This window comes from Mycteria americana, chromosome 3 (assembly GCF_035582795.1).
Source record: "Mycteria americana isolate JAX WOST 10 ecotype Jacksonville Zoo and Gardens chromosome 3, USCA_MyAme_1.0, whole genome shotgun sequence".
NCBI classification, from domain to species: domain Eukaryota; kingdom Metazoa; phylum Chordata; class Aves; order Ciconiiformes; family Ciconiidae; genus Mycteria; species Mycteria americana.
This window is the reverse complement of record NC_134367.1, coordinates 281,425-306,921: the sequence shown is the minus strand read 5'-3', so window position 1 is coordinate 306,921 and position 25,497 is coordinate 281,425. Positions and strand designations below refer to the sequence as shown.

At 64.8% G+C, this 25,497-nt stretch overlaps 2 protein-coding genes and 3 non-coding genes across 8 annotated transcripts; 3 read left to right on the top strand and 2 right to left on the bottom strand.

The window, feature by feature from the left end:
* The first annotated feature begins 669 nt into the window (after nt 1–669).
* On the top strand, nt 670–833 carry LOC142408527 (U1 spliceosomal RNA). Its single transcript, XR_012775325.1, has one exon. It is a non-coding gene; the product is annotated as a U1 spliceosomal RNA (small nuclear RNA).
* Nucleotides 834–2,850: 2,017 nt separating this feature from the next.
* On the bottom strand, nt 2,851–3,014 carry LOC142408523 (U1 spliceosomal RNA). Its single transcript, XR_012775321.1, has one exon. It is a non-coding gene; the product is annotated as a U1 spliceosomal RNA (small nuclear RNA).
* A 4,999-nt stretch (nt 3,015–8,013) lies between these two features.
* On the top strand, nt 8,014–8,177 carry LOC142408516 (U1 spliceosomal RNA). The gene has a single exon (XR_012775314.1). It is a non-coding gene; the product is annotated as a U1 spliceosomal RNA (small nuclear RNA).
* Nucleotides 8,178–9,072: 895 nt separating this feature from the next.
* Nucleotides 9,073–16,179, bottom strand: EIF2B4 (eukaryotic translation initiation factor 2B subunit delta). Of its 3 annotated transcripts, none has more exons than XM_075497526.1 (13): nt 16,041–16,179; nt 15,819–15,862; nt 15,601–15,739; nt 14,889–15,098; nt 14,590–14,672; nt 14,293–14,384; nt 13,778–13,892; nt 13,355–13,431; nt 13,035–13,137; nt 11,844–11,971; nt 9,799–9,979; nt 9,522–9,702; nt 9,073–9,315 (listed from the first exon to the last, which is right to left on the bottom strand). In XM_075497526.1, the coding sequence occupies exons 1-13, from the start codon at nt 16,162–16,164 to the stop codon at nt 9,116–9,118; spliced, it is 1,677 nt and encodes a 558-aa protein (XP_075353641.1). In that variant the 5' UTR covers nt 16,165–16,179; the 3' UTR covers nt 9,073–9,115. The 3 variants fall into 3 exon arrangements, with proteins under 3 accessions (XP_075353641.1, XP_075353642.1, XP_075353643.1); XM_075497527.1 differs by having other exon boundaries at nt 14,889–15,095; XM_075497528.1 differs by lacking the exon at nt 14,889–15,098.
* A 456-nt stretch (nt 16,180–16,635) lies between these two features.
* Nucleotides 16,636–25,470, top strand: SNX17 (sorting nexin 17). 2 transcript variants are annotated; one of them, XM_075497534.1, is made up of 15 exons: nt 16,636–16,819; nt 20,065–20,139; nt 20,586–20,703; nt 21,102–21,166; nt 21,346–21,456; nt 21,869–21,959; nt 22,167–22,254; nt 22,635–22,704; nt 22,822–22,914; nt 23,074–23,277; nt 23,641–23,763; nt 23,890–23,967; nt 24,145–24,219; nt 24,587–24,628; nt 24,718–25,470. In XM_075497534.1, exons 1-15 carry the CDS (start codon nt 16,760–16,762, stop codon nt 24,835–24,837), a joined length of 1,413 nt encoding a protein of 470 aa, XP_075353649.1. In that variant the 5' UTR covers nt 16,636–16,759; the 3' UTR covers nt 24,838–25,470. The 2 variants fall into 2 exon arrangements, with proteins under 2 accessions (XP_075353649.1, XP_075353648.1); XM_075497533.1 differs by having other exon boundaries at nt 23,626–23,763.
* The last annotated feature ends 27 nt before the right edge of the window (nt 25,471–25,497 follow it).

Genomic DNA, 25,497 nt, shown 5'->3' with positions numbered 1-25,497 from the left:
CCCGGACACCCCGGGACACCCCCGGACACCCCCAGACACCTCTGGACACCCCAGACACCCCCGGACACCCCGGACACTGCCGGACACCCCGCCCCGGACACCGCCGGACACCCCCGGGCTCCCCGCCGCAGGACACTGCCCCGGGCAGTCACACCGGCTGCCCCAGCCCTGGCGCTGCCCCACGGGGCCCCTCCCGCCGTTGGCCCCACGGTGGCCGCGCTCTGCCGGCGCTGCGGCTCCAGCCCGCTCCCGCTCGGCTCTGTCAGATCAAGCCCCGCGCAGCACCGGGCCCGGTGGGTCCCGGTGGGTCCCGGTGCCGGTGCGGGCGGACAGGGGACCCGCCGGAGCGCGGTGGGCGAGAGGCCCCGGGCAGCGCCGGGCAGCCGCTGCCGGCCCGCACGGGGCATCTCGGGTGGGCGGGGCGGGGCCGTGCGGAGGAGGCGTGTCCATGCAGATCGAGCACCGCGCGGGCTGACGGGACAGCCCTGAGCCCCCCGAGACACCGCCCGCGTGGGCGAGCGCTGCGTGGACGGTGCGCGACGGTGGAGCGTGGGTGCGGGAAGGCGTGATGGCGGCGTGTGTGTATGTGGTGTGTGTGTGTTTTTGTTGCTGTCCGTGTGTTGTGTGTGGGTGTTTGGGGCTGTGGTGCGTTCGGGGCGGTGTGTGGTCATACTTACCTGGCAGGGGAGACACCATGATCAGGCAGGTGGTTTTCCCAGGGCGAGGCTCATCCCCTGCACTCCGGGTGTGCTGACCCCTGCGATTTCCCCAAATGCGGGAAACTCGACTGCATAATTTGTGGTAGTGGGGGACTGCGTTCGCGCTCTCCCCTGACACGGCTGGTACAAGGACAGAGCTGGTGTTCCTGAGCTGCGCGAAGCTGGCCGTTGCCCAACCGTTGTCCCCGCGGGCCCTGGGTGAAGGCCTCTCCTCCGCCGCGCTGCAGCCCGGCCCTGGGCGTCAGCCCGCGAGCCGCCGCAGCGGGTCCGTGGTCCGAGCTGCGGCTTCGGGCTGCCGTTTCCTCGCGTTCCCCGGCTGCTCTCGGGCTGCCGTCGGCTTTGGCGAGGGCGTCGGCGCCCGCCGGCTCCTCCCCACTCCCATCGCAGCAGCGGCACCTGCTCGGGCGCTGCGTGCGGCCTCGGCCGCGGGTTGAGCAGAACGGGAACCGACGTGGGCAACGGCCAGCGCTGCCGACGGTAGTGGAGAGACCGGAAGCCCAGCGCTGAACGGGAATGGGTTGCGCGCGTCCTTCGCGGAATGGATCAGCGCGAGGGATGTTGGAAGAGCAGGACGTAAAACCTCAGGTGTAAGGGGGCGATCCCTGAAGGAGTTTGTGACCCCCAGGAAGGGCGGGGAAGGCAGCCAGTAAAGCGGAACGGGCTGATACGTCCCCGATACGCAGAACGTCCCTGATACGAGGCTTGGGCACCTTGCAACCCTTGCTACCGAAACGGACGCTGCCTGCTCAGGAGCGCTTGGGGCCAGGCGGGCTTTCCGTGCTTCAAGGCGCTTTGGGTCAGAGACCTTTTGCACAACCTGAGGGGGGTTTTTAACTCCCTGGAGAGGGGGGTTCGGCGGTGCACGTTCAGGGAGACGGGAGAGAACAGACCAGGCACAGCAGAAGCTTCCTTCTGCAGCAGCAAGGCCCACGTGAGCTGGGGGCTGCGCCCGACAGGCCAGCACCTCCTGACATGAGACGGGCTCCGAGGGGACCCTTGCCGGCTAGTGGGTGCCACTGGGCCTCGGTGGGTCAATGTCCCCGCAGGTCTTCCCGTGCCACAAGGTCTATGTCAAAAGCATGGCTGACGACCCACCTAGCTGTGCTCAATCCCAAATCTGCAGGATTGGCCAGGGCTCCTTGGGCATCTCGGGGCATCCTCTTTGAACACATGCTACCGATGCCCGGAAGAGAGCGTCCACATTTCCTGCTGGAACTGGTCATCAGATCCCTAAAGTGAGGCTCAGGGCTTCCGAGTCTGCAGCTCGGATGAAATCTGCCCCGTCACATAACATACCTGCAAGCCAAGGTAAATAATCCACAGTAACAGATCGGAGAGAGTGCTCATTTGGTTCGAGTAGGTCTATACCCGTGAAAGAGCCTGGTGTAGAGACGCCTGTCGTCCCTCCATTAGCATCACACTCCAGTTTAGTAACTGGTTGGATTGGTAAATCCAGTCAGACTTCAGGAAGGGAGGAATTTGACACATCATTGTCCCAGTCTGAACTGGACAAAGTATTTCCAGTGTCCCAGTCTGCTGGCTCAGTATATGGAGCTTCACACCAAGCCGGAGTCTTGTCTTCCATCGCAGCTGAGCGTGCGGTGGGGCTCGAGCTCATTCTTTTCGTAGGGAGACAACTGGGGCTTTGGCTGCGTTCACTCGCTGCTCGGTAGCCGTGAGAGCGAGCTGGGAGAAGTCAAGCAGGGCGACTGTCCCTTTGTGGCTTTGCTTTTCTGGCGTTCTCGCATCGAAGGAGCCGGGAGAGGGACCAGGCAGACCCCTCCACCGGGGACTGACGTGCACGGCGGGGCAGGGCCGCAAAGGACCGGCTGAGGCCCCACGAGGGCCGGGCCGGTCCCCGCGCCGCGTAGCGCGTCCCGCTTCCGCCCGCAGCTGCGGGGGCCCCAGGCGGCCCCGCCGAGCGACAGCTCCAGGGTGCGGTGACACGGAGGAGAACGACAGCACCGGACACGACCGCCGCGTCCCAGGGCACCGCGGCGCTGACGCACGCGGCGGAGCAGCGGCGACATCACCCCCGGCCCGGGCGCAGCCCCCACCGACGCTGGGCTGCCCCGAGCCCGGAGCAACAGCCCCACCCCCCGCCCGCTCTGTCCTTATCACCAACCGCGACCAGGGGAGAGCGCGAACGCAGTCCCCCACTACCACAAATTATGCAGTCGAGTTTCCCGCATTTGGGGAAATCGCAGGGGTCAGCACACCCGGAGTGCAGGGGATGAGCCTCGCCCTGGGAAAACCACCTGCCTGATCATAGTGTCTCCCCTGCCAGGTAAGTATGACCACACACCGCCCCGAACGCACCACAGCCCCAAACACCCACACACAACACACGGACAGCAACAAAAACACACACACCACACACACACACACACGCCGCCACCACGCCTCCCCGATCCACGCTCCGCCGCCGCGCACCGCCCACGCAGCGCTCGCCCACGCCCGCGGGCGGCGTCTTGGGGGGCTCGGGGCTGTCCCGCCAGCCCGCGCGGTGCTCGATCTGCATGGACACGCCCCCTCCGGCAACGCCCCGCCCCTGGCGGCTCGCAGCGGCCCCGGCTGCGCCGCGATCTGCATGGCCCCGCCCCGCGCGGGCAGCGGGGACCCGCCCACAGCCCGGCCCGGCCCGGGGCGCGGCGGGGTTCGGGTTCGCGTTCGCGTTCGCGTTCGCGAGTGGAGGGGACCCGGCAGAAGGGCGGGAAACGCGCAACCGCCACGGAGCGGCCGCCGCGGCCCGAGCTTCGCGTCTGGCGGAGCCGAGCAGCGGAGCGAGCGCTGCCGAGGAAAGAGGGGTTGGTTGGGGCGGACGAGCGTCACCCCCCGCATGCGGGGCCTGCGGAAGCGGCCGGCGCGGCGGCTCCTGCCCCTGGGCTCGGGCACGTCCGTGGCCGGGCAGGACAGCGCAGGGCCGGCCGCTCCGGCCGGCGGCGGCACGAGGCCTCCGGGCGTCCAAGGACACGCGGACACGTCCCCGATCCGCCGAGGGAGAGGATTTCTTGCCGTTTCCTCCCCAGGCACCTGGGTCCCTTCTAGGGGCCTTGAAAGCCTCTGCCCCTGAGAGCGACGACGGTCCGGGCACAGGAACCGGACGGGGACGGGTCCGGTGCCGTCCTGCCGGACCCCCCCTCCCCCTTGACCTGAAGCACTGACGGTGCCGCAGCGGCAGCACCCGGGGCGGGGGGGGTCGGTGCAGGGGAAGGGGCTGAGGCGGCACCCAGACCCCCCCAGGCGCCCGGCCAGCGATGCTCAGCTCCCTCCGCCGCCGGCACGCGGCTCTGGGCACAGCCGCCGCAGCCGGCTGCTACGGATTGACGCATGCCGCTCACCGTAACAGGGTCCCGCCCTAGGATGCCGCTGATTAATGTAAGTCCGAGGGAAGGTTTCCAGCTCCTCTTTTATTAGTTCTCAGGTGACAGCTCGAGCTGGGTGCCCCCGGAGAGGGACCCCTACGCCAGATCATGCCCCTCAATTATACCCGTACCCCCCAGCCCTCGATCCCCAAGTCCAATCACTTAATTCTGGTCGGTGGTCTCTTGTTTTCTCATTGGTTTCCACTGTCGCTGGGCTGGCCTTCTTCTGAAGCTACCTCGTTCTCTTGGAATTGTCTCCTTGGTCCTTATCTTCTTCATTCCACTCGTACCTGCCGGGTGCAGCGAGTTCTGTGTTTGCAGCATTAGTTTTATCAAAATGTTTACTCGCGGTCAGCTCTTGTGGCCTAAGGCTTCAACTGCTTTAGCTACTAGTGCTAAGCTACTAATGCTAAACGAGACTATTTGGCGAGAAGAACGCAGTTAATCAAATCTCTTGTGTAACACCGGCACAGCCGCCCCGCTCCCGCAGGGCCCGCCCCAGCCAGGGGGGTGGCAGCTGCGCCGCGGGATTGCTTTGCTCCAGATGTCTCTTCTGCGCCTGTCGCCCAGTTCTTTCTCTATTCCCAATGTTAATCTGGGGTGGACGAGAGCAAGGGAGAGCTTTAGCGAAGCCACTGAGCCAATGACCACGTCAGTTAAGTGCCAGTGTATCTCAAGACACAGCTGCCCATCTGCCCGGCTCCGCCAGGATGGAGTCACCTTTTGGCACAGCAGCCCCGGCGGTGCCGCACTCTGCCCCGAGCATGGCTGGCACAGGGCCGGTGATGCCCCGTGCTTCGGCTGCTGCTGAGCGGTGCCGGCACCGCACCAGGGCATCCTCTGCACCCCCGACCGGCCGCTGGGGTGGGCAAGGGGCCGGAGGGGACCCAGCCGGGACAGCTTGACCCCAGGGTATTGCACACTGTGTGCCATCCTGCTCAGGGATAAAAGGGTAGGATGGGACAGGACAGGACAGGACAGGACAGGGTAGGGTAGGGTAGTCCAGCTGGAAGGGACCTACAGGGATCATCGGGTCCAACTGCCTGACCACTTCAGGGCTGACCACAGGTTAAAGCATGTTAAGGGCATTGTCCAAATGCTTCTTAAACACTGACAGGCTTGGGGCATCGACCACCTCTCCAAGAAGCCTGTTCCAGGGTTTGGCCACCCTCTCAGTAAAGAAATGCTTCCTCATGTCAAGTCTGAACCTCCCCTGGCACGGCTTTGAACCATTCCCAGGAGTCCTGTCCCTGGATCCCAGGGAGAAGAGCTCAGCACCTCCCTCTCCACGTCCCCTCCTCAGGAAGCTGCAGAGAGCAATGAGGTCGCCCCTCAGCCTCCTTCTCTCCCAACGAGACAAACCCGGAGTCCTCAGCCGCTCCTCAGAGGACTTGCCTTCCAGCCCTTCACCAGCTTTGTTGCCCTTCTCTGGAGACATTTGAGGACCTTCACATCCTTCTCAAATGGTGGGGCCCAGCACTGCACGCAGTACTCCAGGGGAGGCCGCACCAACACTGAATACAGCGGGACAATCCCCTCGCTTGACCGGCTGTTTTTCCTGTGTTTGATGCACTTTGGGATGGGGTTTGCCCTCTTGGCTGCCAGGGCACACTGCTGGCTCCTATCGAGCCTGCTGCCGACCAGCACCCGCACATCCCTTTCTGCAGGGCTGCTCTCCAGCCACTCCTCTCCCAGTTTAGACTTGTGCCTGGCGTTACTCCGTCCCAGCTGCAGAATGCGGCATTTGGTCTTGTTCCATTTCACGCTGTTGATGATTGCCCAATGCTCCAATCTATCTAGATCCCTCTGCAAGGCCTCTTGTCCCTCAAGAGAGTCAACAGCAGCTCCCAGTTTGGTACCGTCAGCAAACTTGCTAACGGTGCATTCAGCTCCTGCATCCAGATCGTTGATAAACATATTGAACAGAACTGGCCCTAGAATTGAGCCCTGAGGAACGCCGCTGGTGACCGGTCACCAGCCAGATGTAGCCCCATTCACTGCAGCCCTTTGAGCCCTGCCGTCCAGCCGGTTCTTCACCCAGCGCACTGTGAACCAGCCCATCCCACGGCTGGGCAGCTTGTCCAGAAGGGTGCTGTGAGGGACAGGATCAAAAGCCTTCCTGAAATCCAGAAAAACTATCCACCGCCTTCCCTTCATCCACCTGGCGGGTGACCTTATCGTAGAAGGATATCGAATTCGTTAGACAGGACTTCCCCTTCGCGAACTAACCCGTGCTGACCGTGCCTGACGATTGCGTTGTCCTTTAAATGCCTTTCGGTAGCAGCCAGGATGCTCTTCTCTGTCCTTTTTCCAGGTGCTGAGGTTAGACTCACAGGTCTGTCGTTGCCGGGTCTCCCCTCGCGCCCTTCTCGTCAATTGGAATAACGTTGGCTAGCTTCCAGGCGGCACGGACCTCCCCAGACTGCCAAGGCCTTTGCTAGACGATCGAGAGGGGTCCTGCCGTAACATCCGCCAGCTCCTTCAGCACGCCGGGGTGAATCCCATCAGGTCCCATGGACTTGGGAACACTCAGCTGATACAGCTGCTCCCTGACAATCTCAGTGTCCGCAAATGGAAAGTCACTGTTCCCGCGGCCGTGGTCCCCCAACTCCGGGGACCGGGCAGCCCAAGGTCCATCAGTAGTATTAAAGACTGAGGCAAAAATTGCACTGAATGCCTCTGCCTTTTCTTCACCCCTGTTTGCTAGGTGTCCATCTTCCACAAGGGTCGGTCCAACGTCTTCCTTAGACCTCCTCGTGCTGTGACCGTACTTAGAAAGCCCTTCTTGCCTGGCACAGCACTAGCCAGTGTCAACTCCAGCGGAGCTTTGGCCTTCCGTGTCTCCTCCCTACGGTGGGAACCACGGCTCCGTGACCCTCCTGCGAAGCCTGACCTCGCCTCCAGAGATGGTGCCACGTCGTCTTCCTCCCGAGCTCCACGAGGAGGTCCCTGGCCAGCCCAGCTGGTCTCCTGCCCCATGTGCTTGACTTGGGGCACCTGGGATTGCCGGCTGCCGGGCTTTTAGAGGTGGCTGCTAAGAAGCGCCCCGCTCCCACGGCCCCCCGAGCCCTCGCAGGCAGATTCCCCGGGGACGCTGCTCAGGGGCTCCCCGAGCAGCTTGAGGTCTGCTCTCCCGGAACCGGGCAGCCGCTCCGCTGCCCTTTTCTTCATCACAGCGAAAACTGTAGAGCCGACGGTTCCGCGGCCCCTGCGGCCAGGACAGCCCCCCCCGTGTCCCCGAGTCCTTCTCTGCGCACAGAGGGGGCCGGGAGGGCACCTTCCCGCCGGCTCCCGGGGCTCTTGTCACCGGGACTCGTCGCCCCCAGACCCGTCGCCGGGACTTCCCAGACCTGCTCGTCACAGCTGCCGCCGAGGCCGCTGCCGCGGGAGGGGGGTGGCTGCTGCGGGGGCGCCGTTCCAGCCTCCCGGCCGCGGCGAGACGAGCCCCGGTGCCCGCAGAGCCCCGGTGCCCGCAGAGCGGAGCGGCTCTCGGTCCGTGCCGGCTGCTGGCGGGGGGGGCGCGGGGCAGCAGCCCCCGGCAGCAGTGCAGCGGGAGCGAGGAGGCTCCGCGCAGCGGCTGCCGGGCAACGCGCTGCCCGTTACTTACCGACCCCGCTGCCGCAGACGGAGCGGAGCCCCCGCCGCTGCGGGCGGGGCCGCTGCGAGCCGCCAGGGGCGGGGCGTTGCGGGAGGGGGCGTGTCCATGCAGATCGAGCACCGCGCGGGCTGGCGGGACAGCCCCGAGCCCCCCCCCCAAGACGCCGCCCGCGGGCGTGGGCGAGCGCTGCGTGGGCGGTGCGCGGCGGCGAAGCGTGGATCGGGGAGGCGTGGTGGCGGCGTGTGTGTGTGTGTGGTGTGTGTTTTTGTTGCTGTCCGTGTGTTGTGTGTGGGTGTTTGGGGCTGTGGTGCGTTCGGGGCGGTGTGTGGTCATACTTACCTGGCAGGGGAGACACCATGATCAGGCAGGTGGTTTTCCCAGGGCGAGGCTCATCCCCTGCACTCCGGGTGTGCTGACCCCTGCGATTTCCCCAAATGCGGGAAACTCGACTGCATAATTTGTGGTAGTGGGGGACTGCGTTCGCGCTCTCCCCTGACATGGCTGGTACAAGGACAGAGCTGTAAAGCAGGGGGTGTTTGTGGTGGCGCGCGGGCTGTTCCCGCTGCTGTCCCCGGCGCGGCCGGCGTGGACCCGTTGCGGCGATGTCCGGGCTCCGCTGCTCGGGCAGGGCTCGGTCCCGCGGCCGGTCTCCGGGGCGGGCAGGGCCGCGGTAGCGGCGGCCGCAGGAGGCGGCCACGGAGCGCTGGAGCCGTGGCGTCAGGAAGCAGGCGGGATGTTCCCAGGCAGGGAAGTTCCTTTTTTCCTTCTCCAGGCAGGGAAGTGCCCATTGCCGCTGAGTTCCGATCCTCGTCTTGAAAGCACGGAACCCCCCGGCCTTCGGGCACCGCTGCGCCGCGGCCGCCCTCCGCTCCCCGTCGCGGTCGCACTCCCGCTCCCCCCGGCAGCGAGATCGTGGGGGATCGAGGTCGGGGCGTGACAGGCGCTTCCGTTCCTCCTGGATCTTTACGTTCCCGCGGGGCCCGGGCCCTGCGACTCCGCGCTCTCCTCAGCCCCACGCCCGGTGGCCCCACCAGTGAGTCCAAGACCAGAGCCTACTCCGCCTCCGACACTTCACCCCCCGCAATGCCCAGGTCTGTCCTTGTGACCAGGGCCGTACCAGGGGACAGCACGGCTCGACTGCCTGCCAGAACCACAGCCAGAGGAGGTGTGAGCCAGGGGCTGTCACCATAGTGTCACCATTTCCCTCAGGTCCCAGAGGAGGGGCCCAGGGACAGGGAAGATCCTTCCCCTGCTGCAGCCTGGAGTGGGAAGAGAAGGGCCGGGCACAGCTAAGCAGAAGTGCCAGCGTGCCCAAGGAAAGTGCAGAGCCGAGCCTGTGGTGACACGCGGTGCCAGGGCTCCTGCCACACCACAGAAAGCAGACAAGGCATATCGTGGGGCCTGGTTTATTATTGTCTGTGCAGCTGCCCCTACTACTGATCCACGTTCTTGACACGCAGGACGACAGGCACAGAGGTGCAGGGGATCATGCCCAAGTCTGTGATGACCAGATCCACCAGGTCAGGCGGTGTCACGTCATAGACCAGGTTGAGGAGGCGCAAGGACTTGTTCTCTGCCCAGCCACCCAACTGGGCCTGGCCCTTCCGGAGCACGATCAGGTCATCGGGGTCATCTGCAGAGAGAGGAGCAGCCGGCAGGATCAGGGCGAGGGACAGCACCTCTCCATCCTGCCCTGCTGCCTGCCAGGCCCAACCACCACCCTTCCTGTGAGTGGTGGCCCTTCGGCCAGGAAGGCGAATGGCAGGGCAGATCAGTCCATCCTGGCCAGCAGCAGGAAGAGGGAGCACATCCCAGGGAGGAAGGGGACAGAAGCCTTACCCAGCTCGTTGGAGACAAAAGAGTCTGTCTGCACTCGCTCACAGAACTTATAGGTCTCACAGCACACCAGAACAGGCACGTTGTAGGCCTTAGACACCAGCGCTATCTGGGATGTCCCCACCCGGGACATGACAGAGCCATTGGCCAGGAGTGCGTGGGCTCCCAGCAGCACTTTGGACACCTGTCAGGGAACCACAGGGATCTGTCAGCACCTTTATCACACTGCAGCCTCCCCCATGCCCACCACCACCCTTGGCACAGCCCCTCTGCTCCTCACCTCAGGCAGCACATAAGAAATGGCGTTGATCATCACATAGGTGCAGTGAATGCCCTTACGCACCAGCCGGCGCAGCGTCTCCCGGCCTTCCAGCCGTGGCCGGCTGTCCACCACGATCACGCGGAAGGCCTGGCCCTTCTTCACATGGGCATCACACAGCGTGCGGTTCACGAGGGAAGAGCTGATGGACACCAGTTAGCAGGCTGCCCTGTCCTGCCAGGCCAGGCTCTCACCCGGCCCAGCCGCCCTGCGCTGACGCTGCCAGCATTGCCCAGAAATGCAGCCCAGTACCGGGAGACTTTCCTTGGTGCTGGCTCCAGCGCGGGACTCGTCAGGTGCTGGCTGGGCAGGATGTCTCCTGAGCGTTAGCATGGGGTCTCGCCCAGAGGACAGCCCTGCCAGGTGCCTGACAGCAGGGGCTGGCTGCCAGCAGCTGCAGCAGAGCAGGCACTGCCAGGCGCCAGCTGCCATGGCAGGTCCCCGAGCACATCGAGCCCAAACAGAGCAATGTCTGTCTTACCCAGGGTGGGAGCTGGGCTCCCACCAAGAGCCTGATGGGCTAGTGCTGCCTGGAGATGAGTCCAGGCAGAGCTGATGTCCACCCTTGCCGTTACAAGTGCTGCCCCTTCCAGACACTCTCCTGCCACGCTTGCTTCCAGGGCCCCCTCTCCGTCTTTGCACAGAGAATCACCCCCTGGGAAAAGCGATGTCTCAGCCCTCCCTGGAAGCAGCACTGACCTCCACCTGTCCATGACCACAGTGAGGCACTCCCCCTCCAAACCCTCTCCAGGTTTCCCTCTCATAATGCTCCAGGCCCACACCGGCCTCCTGCCCTTGCTCCTTCCTCCACTGATCACCAAGGAGACACATCACGTCTGGACTCTTTTGCCACAGCGGCCTCTGGCTCCTTTTCCCACCCCTACTTTCTGGGACACAGTCCCTCAAAGGAAGAACGAGCTTCCATATTTTTGCTTCCTTACATTTGACTTTGCTGCAGTTTGTTTAAAATGTCAGTAAACAGTGATGGCTGCTCTGTAAGTGCCCTGTATTGAAGAAGTGGTGAATCTGGGTTTCTTGAAACACTTAACTCTGGACACATGCAAACAGAGGACAGTGCTGAGCCCTGAACAGGAGCAGCAAAGTCTCACGGACAAGCCTTCAGCACAGGCTTAGCTGATGGCAATGGCTTTAGGCCCCTGTCAGGCACTTCTCGGCCCAGTCAAGGCGTTGCCCACCACTGTAACACCACAGGGCGGCAGGTCTGGGAGTCTGGGTTAGTCGAAATGGGAGGCAGTGCAAACTCAGGCATTCACAAACTGAGTTTGAGGCGCTAACACAACTACACTAATCAGTATAGGCTGGTATAAGGCTACTTGATCAGACCCTCCTGTTCGTTCCTCTAATGAGTCCGAGGTCTCCAGTGCTTCCAGCATCTAGCCTGTCCCAGCACGCAGAGAAATTGGAAACAACATCAGCAGGACACAGCCCTCTGCAGCAGGGCCCTCCAGGGATGCCTGCTGGCAGCCAGGCCTGCCAACACCGTCTGCTGCACTCTGCAGACACAGTTTAGCATTCTCCTCGGTAGCTGCCAGGCAGAAAGTGCTCTGTCACCACCTCGTGACATGAGCTCATCAGCCTGCCTGTCTCCCATGACAGGACAAGAGTCCTAATGAGCTCTCTACTAAAGCACGAACAATACATCCATGTCCAGTTAGCAAGTGCTGATCCCAGGGCCATGCTCTGCTCTGCCCTGCCACCCTCATACATCCACTGTTCTGTCCTGCCCCGCTGGTCATAAACTTCTCCCTTGTCTCTTTATTTACCAGCTCCCCACCACAGCCAAGTTCTGGCTGGCACCCCCTGACTGCCCCCTCCCTGCTTATTTCTAGTTGCTGGACCCAGAGCCACAACCCCTCCCTCTCCCTTGGGCAATGCTGACTTTTCCACCCTTGAAAAACTGCTTTTGCAAGAGCTTCCTGTGTTCACTCAACTGCTCCGTTTCCTTTTTCCACCCGCTGGCCTGGCTGCCCTGGCTCTCCTCTTACCATCCATACACCAGGATCACATCGTTGTCATTTATCTTCTCAAAGGCAGACCTTGAAATGGCTTCAGCTGCCAGAAGAATCTTCTCCCGCAGATATTTGTCAATAGCGTCCTGCAGCTTCTCCTTCGCCTGGGGAGACAGTGCCATCACATACAGCATGGCCTTGCCACACTGCAGACACTGTTGTCCCTTGCAGCCTGGCAGCATTGTGGGCTCAGCTCTGCCTGTAAGCGGAGAGCCCTGCGCTGCTCCCAACCAGCCTGTTTGCTGCATAGCACCCTCCCCTGGGACAGGGGCTCTGCAGGACACACAAGGGCCACTCCTGTCCCAGCACAAGCCTCCCAGCAGACCACGGTGCCTCACCACGCATTCGAGCTGCCATCAGGCCCTCCCCAGCTCTGCTCATTATCTCCCCCACATCTCCTGGGTCAGTCGCTCTGGTCATCCTGTGGAGATTTTACTGCTCAGACTCTCCAGCCTGACTCCTCTCAGCCCACTAGCCACACAGCTTCAGGGGTACTTCTGACATATACCACCACCCTGCCCCTTGCTCCACAGCCAACGGGCTCCTGTGGAGCTTTTTGCATGGGATGTAGCTGAGCACTGAAAGAACACATTATTCTTCTTCTGGTACTTTACTGATGCTGTCAAACAATGCTTTCACAGGCCGTCCTGGTGGGCAAGGGCAGCTCATGGTGCTCAGCTGCTGTGGTGTTTGTGGCCTTCCTACAGTACACAGCACCAGCTGGACCAGCCTGCAATCCTCCAGCCACTCAAGAGTCACTTCTCGATGCAGGTGCAATGCTGGTTGCTGGCCAGGCCCATGGTGCAGTGCTGCGCTCACTGAGACCGTGTGCGCCTGCTGCAGCTTCTCCCATTTTACATCCCTGCTCCTGACGAGCTCCAGTCCTACCGGCCCAGCGACACAGCCCAGAATTTGCTGTGGCGCACCCCGACCCCTTTGGGTCCTGTTGGGCTGTGCCTGCTGGAAGAGGGGGAGCAGGTCTGGCCGCAGTCCCCGCTCAGGCCGTGGCTGGCGACACTGATGGCCAAGTCTTCTAGCTTCACTGCAGCACTGCTCCCAGTCTGCATCCCCCCACCTCTCCCTGCCTAGCCTGCGCCAGGGCTGTCCCTCCACCCTGGTGCCTGCAGCCACAGGGCTGGAGCCTGCTGCTCGCCTGAGGCCACTCACCTCTTCCTCTCTCAGGGTGTCGGGTAGGCATGAAATCTCCTTCTTGAGAAACTTAATGGCATTTCCCATGCTGGCTGAGAGGGGCCGGCACTGGTTCAGGAAGCTGCAGAGACGAAATGGGCTTAGCTCCAGAGCAGCCTGGAGAGCAGGGACAAGAAGAGGGAGGGTGCAGCTGGGCTGGGGATGGTGGGCAAGGAGGCAGAACCCAGAGTCCCAGGAAAGTCAGCCCAAGTTTGGGTGGACACCAATCCCGAGAGGTGACTGATGGACCACACTCAGCAGAGCTTCAGTCCCTCTGCTCCAGCACTGGGAGCCCTCACCTGATGTGTGGCTTCAGCTTGGCCACCAGGTCCCGTGACAGCTCCTCGTTGGGGGGAGTTGAGTAATCCCGGATCAGCTGAGACAAGAAGGAAGAGAGCAGGGGTTCAGGGCATCTGCCCCTTCTAGCCAGGCACTGCACACAACCACCCTTGCCCAGGAGGCTGCAGACCAGGCACAAGCGTGTAATGCACAGCTTGACGTGGTTTCACAGGGAGGGCAAAGGGGTGCTCCCGGAACTCAGATCTGCAGCGTCAGCACCAGCACAGGACACCAGCGGGGCCCAGCCCTGAGCACGGTCAGAAGGAAGAGGCTGAAGATGATTGAGCACAGATACAGCCCCAGAGGTCAGGGAACAGGAAGGGATGCCTGTGCCTGGTGCAATGCCCTTGCTGCCTGGTGGGCATGGGTAGCTGCTTGCATACCTGTTTGAAGACTTCCAGCAGGGCGATGCAACGGGCATTGGAGCCATTGATGATGCCCTGGGAGTACTGGAGGCCAAGGCGCACCACAGCCGGGTGAATTACTGTGGAGGGGATGCTGCAGGGACAAACGTGAGAGAGCTGTCAGCACTGGCCCTCTACAGCCCAGGAACAACCAACCCATTGCCAGGCTCCCAGCCAAACAACCTGATGGACAGCCCAAGAAGGGAGCTGTCAGTCCAGCCCCTACTTGCTCTGTGACCTGAGGCGTCAGGCTAACCCCACAACCCCTTCTCCGTGGCCCTGCACTGCCCAAGGGCAGCTCTCCTCACCCCACAGGCAGGACATCCGGCTGCCCTTGCCACTCCTCAAAGCAAGCAAAGGGGTCCCCCTTCACCCCATTAAGCCTATCCCACATGCAGAACCAGGACACCGCTCTACTAGGGCCATTTTGCAGCCAGGCCAGCCGAAGCAGAGCCAAATGATTGCCAGTGGCCTGGGCTAGGGAGCCCACATACCTCATCTGCTGTGTCAGTGGCTTCTTCCGGCTGTACTGGTGCAAGTGGGAGAACAGGTTGACCTTGGTGCCATAGTCCTGCCTCAGAGGTACCTGTAGCCGAACAACATTGACGATGGCTTACCTGAGGCCGCCATACAGCCCTGCTCACTCCAGCACCACCAATCACACCCAGCACTCGCTTGTGGCACACCAGAGAGCAGGCCGAGTCCCACCATGCACGCAGCCTGACCCCACCACACACACCGCAGCACGGCTGCTCTGTAGCATGCAGCCTGTCACCCAGCCATCCTCCTACCTGCTGCCGCTCCAGCTTCTTGGCCAGTTTCCTCTGGGCAGCAGGGTCATCCACCTGCACGTGCTCTGGCAGCCGCTTTACCACTGTGAGGATAGTGGGGAGGGCAGTGTGAGGTGGTACCACCCTGGCACAGCCCCCAGCCCTGCCACACTGCCCCAAGACTCAGGAAACGCATGGCAGGGCAGTGCACAGGGCACTGTGGAAGGACTGGATGGGCAGCCCCTGCAGGCGTCCGCCACGGCCCCCTCCCTCCCTGCTCGCCACCCACCCTCTGCACCCTCTGGTGACGATGGCTTTACCGGATTGAGGCTCAGTGGGGGTCAGCCTGGGCTTGGCTGCTGTGGCTGCCTGGCTCAGCTCTGCTTTCTTGGCCTGCTTCTGGGCCCGCTCAGCCTCCTGCTTGGCCCGCCGCTCTGCTCGCAGCTCAGCTTTGCTCTTTCCCCCCGCGGGCTTCTCACCATCGTTGGGGCCATCGGCCAAGGCTGGGAGGGACGTGGGGTGAGCAGCTACTGCAGGAGATGGAAGGGGGAAGTCTGTGCTCAGCCCCTGTCACCAGGAGATGTAGCCCAGTATGTGGGGCAGCCCGTGGCAGGCAGACCCTCCTCTGGGGAAGGGTCTGCCTTTGGAGGGGCAGGTGGGACTAAGCCCCACATTCTCCAGCGCCTTGCCACCCCCACGCAGCCAACATGGGGACCACCAGGCCAGCCCTGCATTCAGGTGGGGAGGGGACTGGCCTCTCTAGATCTCGGTCCCCACAAGGTGCAGGCAAGCGAGGGGCTGGGACTCAGGCGCAGAGAGGTGGGACAGCCTGGAGGTCCCACCGCGGCCTCCCCTAACTGGAGGATGCTCCTGGCTCAGAGCTGTTCCAGCCCGAGCTGTTCCAGAGCTGTTCCCAGCCCAGGAGACCGCCGGGGCCTCGCCACGGGGCTGCCCCTGCTCAGGGTGCTGCAGAGGTCTGCCGCGGGGCTCTCCAGGCCCCGGGGCTGCCTCGGGGGGAAAGCAGGTCCTCACCCCGGGAGTGCCCTGGGTCGGAGAGCGTCCCCAGCTCTGAGGGCTCGGCCGCCGGCCCCTTCTCGCTCCTCTTCTTCTTCTTCTGCTGCTTCTTCTCCTTCCGCAGCTGCAGCTTCTCCTCCCGGGAGAGCTCCGGGGCCTGTGGGCACAGACCGTCAGGCAAGTCCCCGGCCCCCACGCCGGCCCCCGGCCCCACGCCGGTCCCCAGCCCTGCTCACCTGCAGTCCCGCCGGCACCGGCGCGGCTGCTTCGGGGCCCGCACCTGGAACGAGAGGAAGCGTGAGAGGGGCCGGGAGCGGGGCCGGGCCCGGCCGGCCCCGGCTGCGGGGGACGAGGAGAGGCCGGCGGGGGGAGGCCGGCCGGGAGCAGGACCCCAGCCAGTGCCGCGGGGCGGGTTCCACCGCCCCCCGGGGCCCGGCCCAGCGCGGCCCCGCACTCACCGCCCGGCCCAGCGCGCTCCGCCATGGCGCCTGCCCGGCCGCCCACAGCGCCCCCTGCCGGCCGGAGGGCGGCGCCACCCGCGGGCTCTGCGTGACCTGTCGTGACGTCAGCGGCCCCCCGCATGACGCGCGGTGACGCCACTCCGCAGCCGGGGTGCGGGCTGTTCCCTTTCCCGGGGCGTCCATCCCCGCGCCGCCCGCTCCCAGCGCGGCCGGGTGCCCTGGGCCCTCCCCGCCCGCGGGGGCGGGCGGCCCGGCGCCGCGGGCCCTGCTCCCCCCGGGCTCGCCGTGGCCGGGGCCCGTCCCGCTCCGGGCCCGCGCTCAGCACCGGGCGCGGCGGAGCAAGGGCTGCGGCACGGCTGGGGGTCGCTGCGACGTTACTAGGCGCCCCGGCGGGGGCCCGCACTGGGCACGGGGCTGCCCCGGGGCTGCGGCGGGCTCCCGGGGGGGGTGTCACCGGGACGGCCAGGCCCCGCCGCCGTGGGCCGTGTGGCTCCCCGCCGGTTCGCCGCGGCGCCGGGCCCGCGGGCGGTGGGGCGGAGCGGGGCGGGGCGGGGCGGGGCGGGGCGGGGCGGGCGGCCGGGCCGGCCCCGGCGGGCGGTTCTACCGGCCGCGCCATCGCGGGGGCCCCGCGGGGCGGTGCCGGGGAGCGCGCGGCCCGACATGGCGGCGCGCGGCAGGTAGCGGGGGCGCGCGACCCGGCCCGGCCCGGCCCCGCCATGCACTTCTCCATCCCCGAGACCGAGACTCGCGCCGGCGACGGCGGCGCCGCCTACGTGGTGAGCGGGGCCGGAGCGGAGCGGAGCTGTCCCGCGGGGCGGAGCGGGGCGGTGCGGCCCCGCGGCCCGGTTCCGGCGGGCCCCGCGGCGGCAGCGCCCAGCGGGGCCTGATCCGGGTCCGGGTCCGAGTCCGAGTCCGCCGTCCCGGGGTGGGCGCCGTCCCCGCCCGGCGGGGCCGTGCGGGCCCACAGCCCCGGCGGCGGTCGCGGGCGGCCTGGGCGGGCCGGGACCCGGCACTGGGGCCGGGCGGGGCGGGCAGCCCCCGCCCGCCATCCTCAGCCGGCGCTGCGCTCCCGGACCGGGCGGATGTCGGGCTGCGCCGCGGGGCCGGGCCCCGCGGCCCAGGCTGGCCCCCGGCGGGCTCGGGACGTCCCTGGGGTGCGGTCCCGCGGGCGCCGCTCGGAGGGTGCCCGGACCCTGCCCTGCGCCGGGGAGTGGCTGGCCCGGCGTGCTGCGGGCAGGGGCCCCGTCCCGTCCCCGCGGCCCGGCTCACCCTGGCCCGCCAGCCCGTTCGTCCGTCCCGGCTTCCTGTTTTGCTCGGCGCGCCGTGAACGCCCTCCGGCTTGGCAGCTCCTCCAGGAGCGGGTCCCCAAGGCGCCCGGAGGGACGCTGCTGCGGGGCGGTGGCCTGGCAGCTCCCGGGTGCCGAGAGCCCCCTCCCCGGCGGGGCTGGCAGCGGAAGCGCTGCCCGCAGAGCAGGGTCTTGCTGCGTGGAGATGGCGGTGCGGCCACAGCAGCTTGGTCCAGGCCTGCGCTCCCCTCTGCTCCCAGCTCGGGGCGAGGGCAGGCGGCTCTGGGGCTCTGTGGCCCCTTTGGCTCCAGCCCTGTAGGAAGCTCCATGCTCTGGGCAGCCCCGCTACTCTGTGCCTGCTGCCATAGGGCCCCCTCGCCTGCCCCCTTTGCCGAGATCCCTCTCTGGGGGATCTCCCTGGTCCTCTCAGAACTACAAGGCGGTATGTCAGGGACATGGATGGCGGTTGTGAGCTGCGGGAAGGACTGTGAAGGGACCTGGTGATCCACAGGCAGCTGTGGTTGCACAAGGGCCAGAGCAGCAAGCACCCGAGGTGTGTTCGGCCCTGCGCCTCCCCCTGCACTTTGCCCTCAGGTGCCGTGATGGCTCCTTGGGTGGGGGAAGACCTTGTCACCGGTGTCAAGAGGAGAGCTCGTTTGCAGCCCTGGGTCTGGGCAGGAGCTGGTGACCCTGCAGAGAGCCCTGCCAGCATGGGCCCCTGTGCGGACATTGGGCAGGCGGGAGTGCTGCCTGGGCCACCCAGCATCTGTCGTGGTCTCCTGGGCCCTCCGCGGGGACCCTGGGCTGTTGCCTTTGGGTTAGAAGATGGTGTGAGATCCAGTGCGTGCAGGGCCAGCATGGCCTGGACAGGTGCCTCCGCTGACCCCAGGCAGCCCCAGCTTTCAGGGGCAGGAGGACACCTGGGGCTTCCAGTGAGCAGAACAGCCATGGGAGGTACCTGCTGGGGCTGCGATCGCCGGCTGGAGGCATGTCTCCAGCCCCTGCAGTGCGGTGCTCCTGCCCTCCCAAACACCATTCTGGGGATGGCAGGACCTGCTCTGGCACAGAGGGGACGCTGCTGCCCCCTGGGAAGACGCTGCCCCTGTGGTGAGGTGCCTGGGAGCTGGGGTGTGGAGTTGCTGGGTCCTGTGTGCTGTGCAGCCGTAGCCGTGCTCTGCCTGCGGCATCAGCAGGGAGCTGAGCCAGGGTGGGGGTGCAGGGCAGAGGGGGCAGCAGCCAGGGACCAGCTCCGTGGTGTTGTAGAAAAAGTTAGTCGAAACTTAGCACTAGCACACATAATTTCCATAACAGTGGGATCCCCTGCAGCAGGAGCAGTCACCTCCCTGTCTCTGTAGGGCTCCCCCCAAGCTGTGGGGCAGGCGAGCCCCAGCTGGGATGGTGCCTGCTGGGGTAGAACTGTCCCGGAGGGGTTCCAGCCTCTCCTCTGGCCCGAGGGGCAAGGGGTAGGGGCATGTCCTGCTGGGCTCTCTGCAGCAACCCTTACACTTTCAAGCAACCAGTGTCCCAGTAGTGCTGGGGTATGTTGTGGTGGCCCTGGGGTAGGCAGGCAGTGATGAGGAAGGAATCCCCTTCCCTGCGGCAAGGGCTGGCTGTGGCCGTGCACCCCAGGAGGAGGTGGAGTGAGCCCAGGCCTGCAGCCTTTGTTTGGTGGGGACGTCCCAGCCACGCAGCTCTCTGCGGCTGGACGTCAGGCTCCTGCTCTGCTGGCCTGAGTGCAACCCGGGTCGCTGTGCTGGCCGCCACATTGCTGTGCTCGCTCCTCCGAATGTGTCGTGGGGCCTGCAGAATGGAGAGCAGCCGCTGGCTCCCTCTTCTCCTTGCTGCGGGGAGCAGGGAGGGGTGTCCTTGCCCTCTGACTTGGGGACACCTCTGTCCACAGGGCTGCAGCGTGGCTCCATACTCTGCCTGTGGCTGGGCAGCTGCAAGGTTATGCCTTCCCGGTGTCCACTGGACACATTCCTTGGATGCGCTTGTGCTTCCTGAACAGTTTTGACCATACCCACTGGGCTGCAGGTCCGCACTGACACCGACGTGTCTTCAGAGGAGCAGCACATAGAAACCTTTCAGTGCTGTTATTGTACTTACCTGTGCGAGTCCTGGGTGTTTGATCCATCCTCACTTGCTAATGTGTAGCCCTTGACTGCTGACAGCAGCCCCTCCTCATCCTGGGGGCTGTGGCTGCGCCTGCCTGGGGCTGCTTGTTGCATGTCTTGGCCTCCATGGGCAGCACTGGGGTGTGTGGGCCCTGCCACTCTCCAGGCTGCTGGGGGTGCTGCCCCCGAGAGCTGGAGGGGGCCCCGGCCCTGTAACAGAAGTGCCGCGGAGCTGTGTGCTCCAGGGCAGTGCCTAGAGAGGGTCCAGGCGGTGTGCGGCGTGCTGCTGGGATCGGTGCCTCTGGGCTGGGGCTGGTGCATGCAAGGCACACCCAGCTCCCGCAGCGGTGCCCAGCCCGGCACGGGGCACGCGAGGGTGCCAGATGGGTCCTGGTGCTTCCCGGGGCAGGGGCTGAGCTCTGCTGTCAGGAGGGGAGTGCTGGGGTTGCCGCATCTGCTCCTCGGCAAGGTCCTCAGGAGCATCGCCTCTTCCTGGGCTGCGGTGGGCCTGGGCCCTGCAGGGGCTTCTCCCTGGGGCAGCCCGTGTGCCCTGAGCTGGGCAGGCCCCAGGGCCCCTCCACCCAGCAGGTGCTGGGATCTGACTGGCATCTCTCCCCGCAGGCCTACAACATCCACGTGAACGGGGTGTTGCACTGCCGAGTGCGCTACAGCCAGCTCCTGGGGCTGCACGAGCAGGTAGGGAGCCATCCCCAGCGGTGGTGGGAGCTGCTGCTGACCAGACCCCCTCCCACGGGGCAGCGCTGCAGTGCCCGCTGCGCTCCTGACAGGCAGGGTGCTGGGCCCTGCGGGCTGCCATCGGGTGCTGCCGGAAGGCCCCGCGCACTGCTGGAGAGCCGGAGCGTCAGGTGCTGCCCTCGCTGTGGGCAGGCGTGTGCTGCCCAGTGCTGCCCGCGGGGCTGGCCAGGGTGTCGTTTCTGTTCCTTGGCATCGGGTGCAGGCCTCCTCTCCTGCTCTGTGACGTCCCGGCTGGGTTCTTGCAAACTGCCGGCTGCCCGTTTGGGTGAGGAACACTGGCGAGCTCTCTGCTCCCCTTGCCAGGGCCATGGAAATCAGCTGGGGTGGGGGGTCAGAGCAGCCACCGTCTCCCTGGAGGCTTTCATAGCACTCTGCTCTCTTCCCAGTTAAGGAAAGAGTATGGCGCTAATGTGGTCCCAGCCTTTCCCCCAAAGAAGATCTTCACGCTCACCCCGGCAGAGGTAGAGCAACGACGGGAACAGCTGGAGAAATACATGCAGGCTGGTAAGATGGGTCTACCCCATGCTGCGGCTCAGGGCTGGCTGCCCCCCGCTCATTTGCTCAGGGCGTCGGGGCGCTGCCCACATGTTCCTCCCCACACTGCTCCGTTTGCTGTGGCCCATCTTGATACTCCCAGTCTTGCTCTGGTATTAGCTGGCCTAGTCCACTGGATGTCAGCTCCTCCATCCCAGCCCCTTCCCCTTCCCTGTGCTGGCAGAGGTGGAGACCTGCCGGTGCCTCCACCTGCGGGGAGTCCGTGGCTGCCCATGTGCACGCCCTACATGCAGTGCATGCTTAGTCTGGGTGCAAACTCTGAGGGGCCGTGGAGTGGACGGGTGTTGGCGTGGATCCCTGCCCCTCCCCACGTAACGCCTGACTCCTTGCTTGTCTTCCACCGCCAGTGCGGCAGGACCCGATGCTGGGAGGCAGTGAGACCTTCAACAGCTTCCTGCGCAAGGCCCAGCAGGTGAGGGGGCAGGAGCTGCTGGATGCGGTGGGCTGCTGGGACAGCCTGCGCGGGGGTGAGGGCCGACTGCCGGGGCTGGGTGGTGCGTGCCCGGGCCTTCGGACTGCGGGGCGGTCTGAGCGGTGTGAGGGTGGTTGGCAGTGGAGGGGCCGGGGTGCCGATCCTGTTTCTCTCTCCAGGAGACGCAGCAGATACCCACAGAGGAAGTGGTGCTGGAAGTGCTGCTCTCCAACGGCCAGAAGGTCAAGGTCACCATCCTTACCTCGGACCAGACAGAGGATGTCCTTGAGGTGCCAAAGCTCTTGTGCTGGGCAGGACCAGCTCCTCCTGCTGAGTTCTGTGGTTTCCTACGCGGGCAGGAGTTCCCTCAGCCTGGCAGCCCCCTGGCCCTCCCTGCCCTGTCCCTACCCCAGAGCAGGGTTGTCTTGGGGGGGCTGAAGAGCAGTGGAGCTGATGTGCTCATGCCCCTCTCTGGGCCCAGATTGACGTTGGGAGGCCCCCAACTGTTTCATGGTGGCAGTGATCCCCCAGGCCCCTCTTGTCCACTTGCCCTCCCTACCCTGGCCCCCAGCGCAGCAGAGGTGCTGTCTTCCTGCTGTTGGGAGGCCCCAGAATGCAGACAGGCTGGATCCTGCCACGGGGTAAGGACGTAGAAGTGCTGCCTCTGTGTGGGAAGTGGTGACCGCCTGCTCTTGCTCCCAGGCTGTGGCCTCCAAGCTGGATCTGCCAGATGACCTGGTCGGCTACTTCAGCCTCTTCCTAGTGAGAGAGACCAAGGACGGAGCTTTCTCCTGTGAGTAGAGCATGCTGGAGCCCCACGAGGGCTGCGGTGGGACATCGGCCCTGCGCCCTGCCCCGGGGCGAGAGCTGTGTGCTTGGACCAGATGGCCCTGCCCTGGGTGGGGGGGATCCAGTGGGCTCCCCTGGGGTGCCCTGCCTGGCGGGGGTCTGGTGGGCTCCCGCTGCCCCGAGCCACTGCTGAGCTGCTGTTTCCCTGCAGTCGTGCGGAAGCTGCAGGAGTTTGAGCTGCCATACGTGTCCGTCACCAGCCTGCACAACCCCGAGTTCAGGATCATCCTGCGCAAGAGGTGAGCGGCAGGGCCAGAGGGGCAGCGACTGCAGGAGCAGTGGGGTGGTGTCCGGGGCTCCCTGCTCTGTAGAGGGACCCCTCCCCTCCTGCCGTCACCACCCGCGGGGTGCTTTGGCCCCCAGGAACACACCTGGGCGTCCCCGGCTGTGACAGGTGCTGGGCTGCCCTGCTGGGCTTGGCCCGTTTCTGCTTTCCCAGACACGGCCCTTCCTGCCTCTGGCAGCTGCTTGAGAGGGGGAGCGGGGCATGGCAACTGATGGCTTCTGGGGGAGCTGGCCAGAGAGCCAGCCCGGCACCTTGTCCCAGCATGGGGGCTGTTTTTCTTCCCGTCACTGTTAGGAGCTGGGGAATAGGTTGACCCATGTGGTTCCTTTCTAGCTACTGGGACTCCTCCTATGATGACGATGTAATGGAGCATCGTGTGGGGTTGAACTTGCTGTATGCACAGGTGAGGGTTGGTGCAGCCCAGCCAGGTGAGGAGGGGCACTGCACCCCTCAGCTACGGCTACGTGGTGTCTCAGGTGGCTCTGGGCCCAGCTGCTCACCAGCCTCTGCTTCTTGGTAGACGGTGTCGGACATTGAGCATGGATGGATCCTTGTCAACAAGGAACAGCACCGGCAGCTGAAGTCCCTGCAGGAAAAAGTCTCCAAGAAGGAGGTAGGGGAGGGCACAATGCTGTGACGGGAGCAGTCCCAGCACCAGACTGGCACCGCTCCTGTGTGAATGCGTGGTACTGAGCTCGTTGCCTGCTCCTGGCTTGGGAGGTGCGGCAGGAGGGCGGCCGTCTGTGCTGACCTTCCCTGGCTCTGCCCGCAGTTCATCCGCCTGGCGCAGACCCTGAAGTACTACGGCTATCTCAAGTTTGACCCCTGCGTCACTGACTTCCCTGAGAAGGGATGCCACGTCGTCGTCAGTGCTGGCAACAATGAACTCAACTTCCAGGTGCGGCTGCCGAGTGAGCAGATCAAGGAAGGTAGCTTCAAGGTCACACGTATGCGGTGCTGGCGGGTCACGTCCTCGGTGAGTGCCACTTGCCTGCGGGGCCCTGGGGAGCAGGGAGGGCTCTGGGGGATCTGGTGGGACCTGGCTGTGCCAGGCTGCTCTGGCAGCTCTTCCCAGGAAAGGTGCTGGCTGTGTTGCCTGCTTCCAGCCCAGCAGGCCTGGGGAGGGTCGGAGTTGTGCTTTTGGGGCTGAGGGGGTCATCAGTGTGAGGACATTTGAGGGGGCCGCTGCTGCGAGGGGACCTGACAGTGGCGGAAGGCCAGTGGGATCTGGGCAGGGTGTCCAGCACCCAGCTGGGGGCTGCCCTCTGTCAGTACAGGGACCTGGAAAGCTGGCTGCTTTCCCTCCGGAACATCCCAGCCTCAGCATGTGCCCTTGCAGGTGCCGATGAGCAATGGTCCCTCGGGGAGCAGCCCAGGGAAGTCTGAGGTGAAGCTAGAGTTGGCTTTCGAGTATCTAATGAGCAAGGACCGGCTGCAGTGGGTCACCATCACCAGTCCACAGGTAGGGCTGCCTGCGTACCAGGCCAGCAGTGGACAAGGATGGGAGCAAGGCGGTGGTCTGGGCTCGGCCTGGCGTGTTGGGAAGGCCATGGGGTGCGTGCAGCCTCGTGACACCTCTCCCTTGCAGGCCATCATGCTGAGCATCTGTCTGCAGTCCATGGTGGACGAGCTGATGGTGAAAAAGTCTGGAGGCAGCATCCGCAAGGTGAGGGCTGGGGCTGCCAACCAGGATGCCATCCTGCCCCTGTGACTCCCTGGGGTCTAGGCTGGGCCCTGCTTGCTCTCCTCAGGATGGGGTCAGCTGAAGGATCCCCAGGGGCCATCTTAACCTCTGGAGCTGCCCGTGGGGACCCTGACGCTGAGCTGAGCTCCTCCCCTGCAGATGTTTCGCCGGCGGGTGAATGGGGCCCTGCGACGCTCGGACAGCCAGCAAGCTGTGAAATCGCCCCCGCTGCTGGTGAGTGGGACCCTGCGGCCCTGGTAGGGGAGGCAAGTGTGACCACGGGCTTCGCTATGTGTCGGGTACCAGAGCCCACCATCCCCAGAGGTGCCACTGTCCCCTCGGCAGGGCTGGCAGCAGAGAGGGCCAGGGCAAGCCCTGAGGACAGCAGGGCTGTGGTGCCCCGCTCCCATGGCCCTGGGAAGAGAAAGGGGTCTCAGACCCATACCTGGGAGCCAGGCTCCCTGGGGGAGGGAAGGGATGGTGGTCTGGCCTCATCCTGGGAGGGCGAGCGGTGGCTGAGGGCAGGGAGGGGGCAGGTGGTGGGAAGGGTGGGCGGTGTGTCCCACTGCCTCAGCGCTGCCTGACAGTGCTGTCCCCACAGGACTCGCCTGACGCCTCCCGGGAGCCGATGGCCAAACTCTCGGTGAGTTGTGCACGGGCACACTGGTGCCACCACCCTTGGACTGAGCGGGGGGGAGTGGGGGTCCTCCGTAATGTCTCCACTCTCCACAGAGCAAGCTCACCTCTGTCAGTCTGCGAGGGATCAGCCACTCCAGCTCTGCTAACGATGTGGGCGCTAATGACTTCCATGGCAATTACGCCTTTGAGGGCATTGGCGATGAAGATCTGTAGTGCCCCCCCTTCCTAGAACAGCACCAGCTCGAGGGCCTTCGCTGAGGAATGTACGACCTGCAGACAGGTTGCAATCAACGTGCCTCTCACCTGCTACATCCACCTTCCCCTGCTCCACTGGGCTGGGGAGCTCACCTCCAGCCTGCCGTTGCCTTCGGGGTGGGGGCAGCTGAACTCCTCCTGCTGCTGGCTCCAGCTGGGAGAGGGCTTGTTCCCAGGGCGGCACCAGCCCAGCCTGAGCAGCATGCCCAGGCCGAGCCCTGGAGCAGCGTCGTGGAGCCTGGCCCAGCGCAGAGGGCAGAGCTGCCCCTTCCCCAGCCGGGAGGGCCTGGCCCAAGCACCCAGCTGCGCAGGAGGGCAGCTGGGGCAGCGGCTTGGCAGCAGCGAGCAGCCCTCGTGAGGCTCCACAATGCCAAATTAGCATTTAGGTTTCTGCTCAGAGACAGACTGCAGTACACTGTCTCCAAGGGCGCTCTGCGCAGAGCCCCCTCTCTAACCCGCTCATAGACTCCAGCGTAATCTAGGCTTGTAACCACGTATCTCCTGCTGCTCAGACCGACCAGAGCATTAATGGACAGTAACCGATGTTTACACACTGCAATGATGATTAAAACAGATCCTGATTGGTACCAGGCTGTCTGTTGAGGGGTGGCTGCTGTC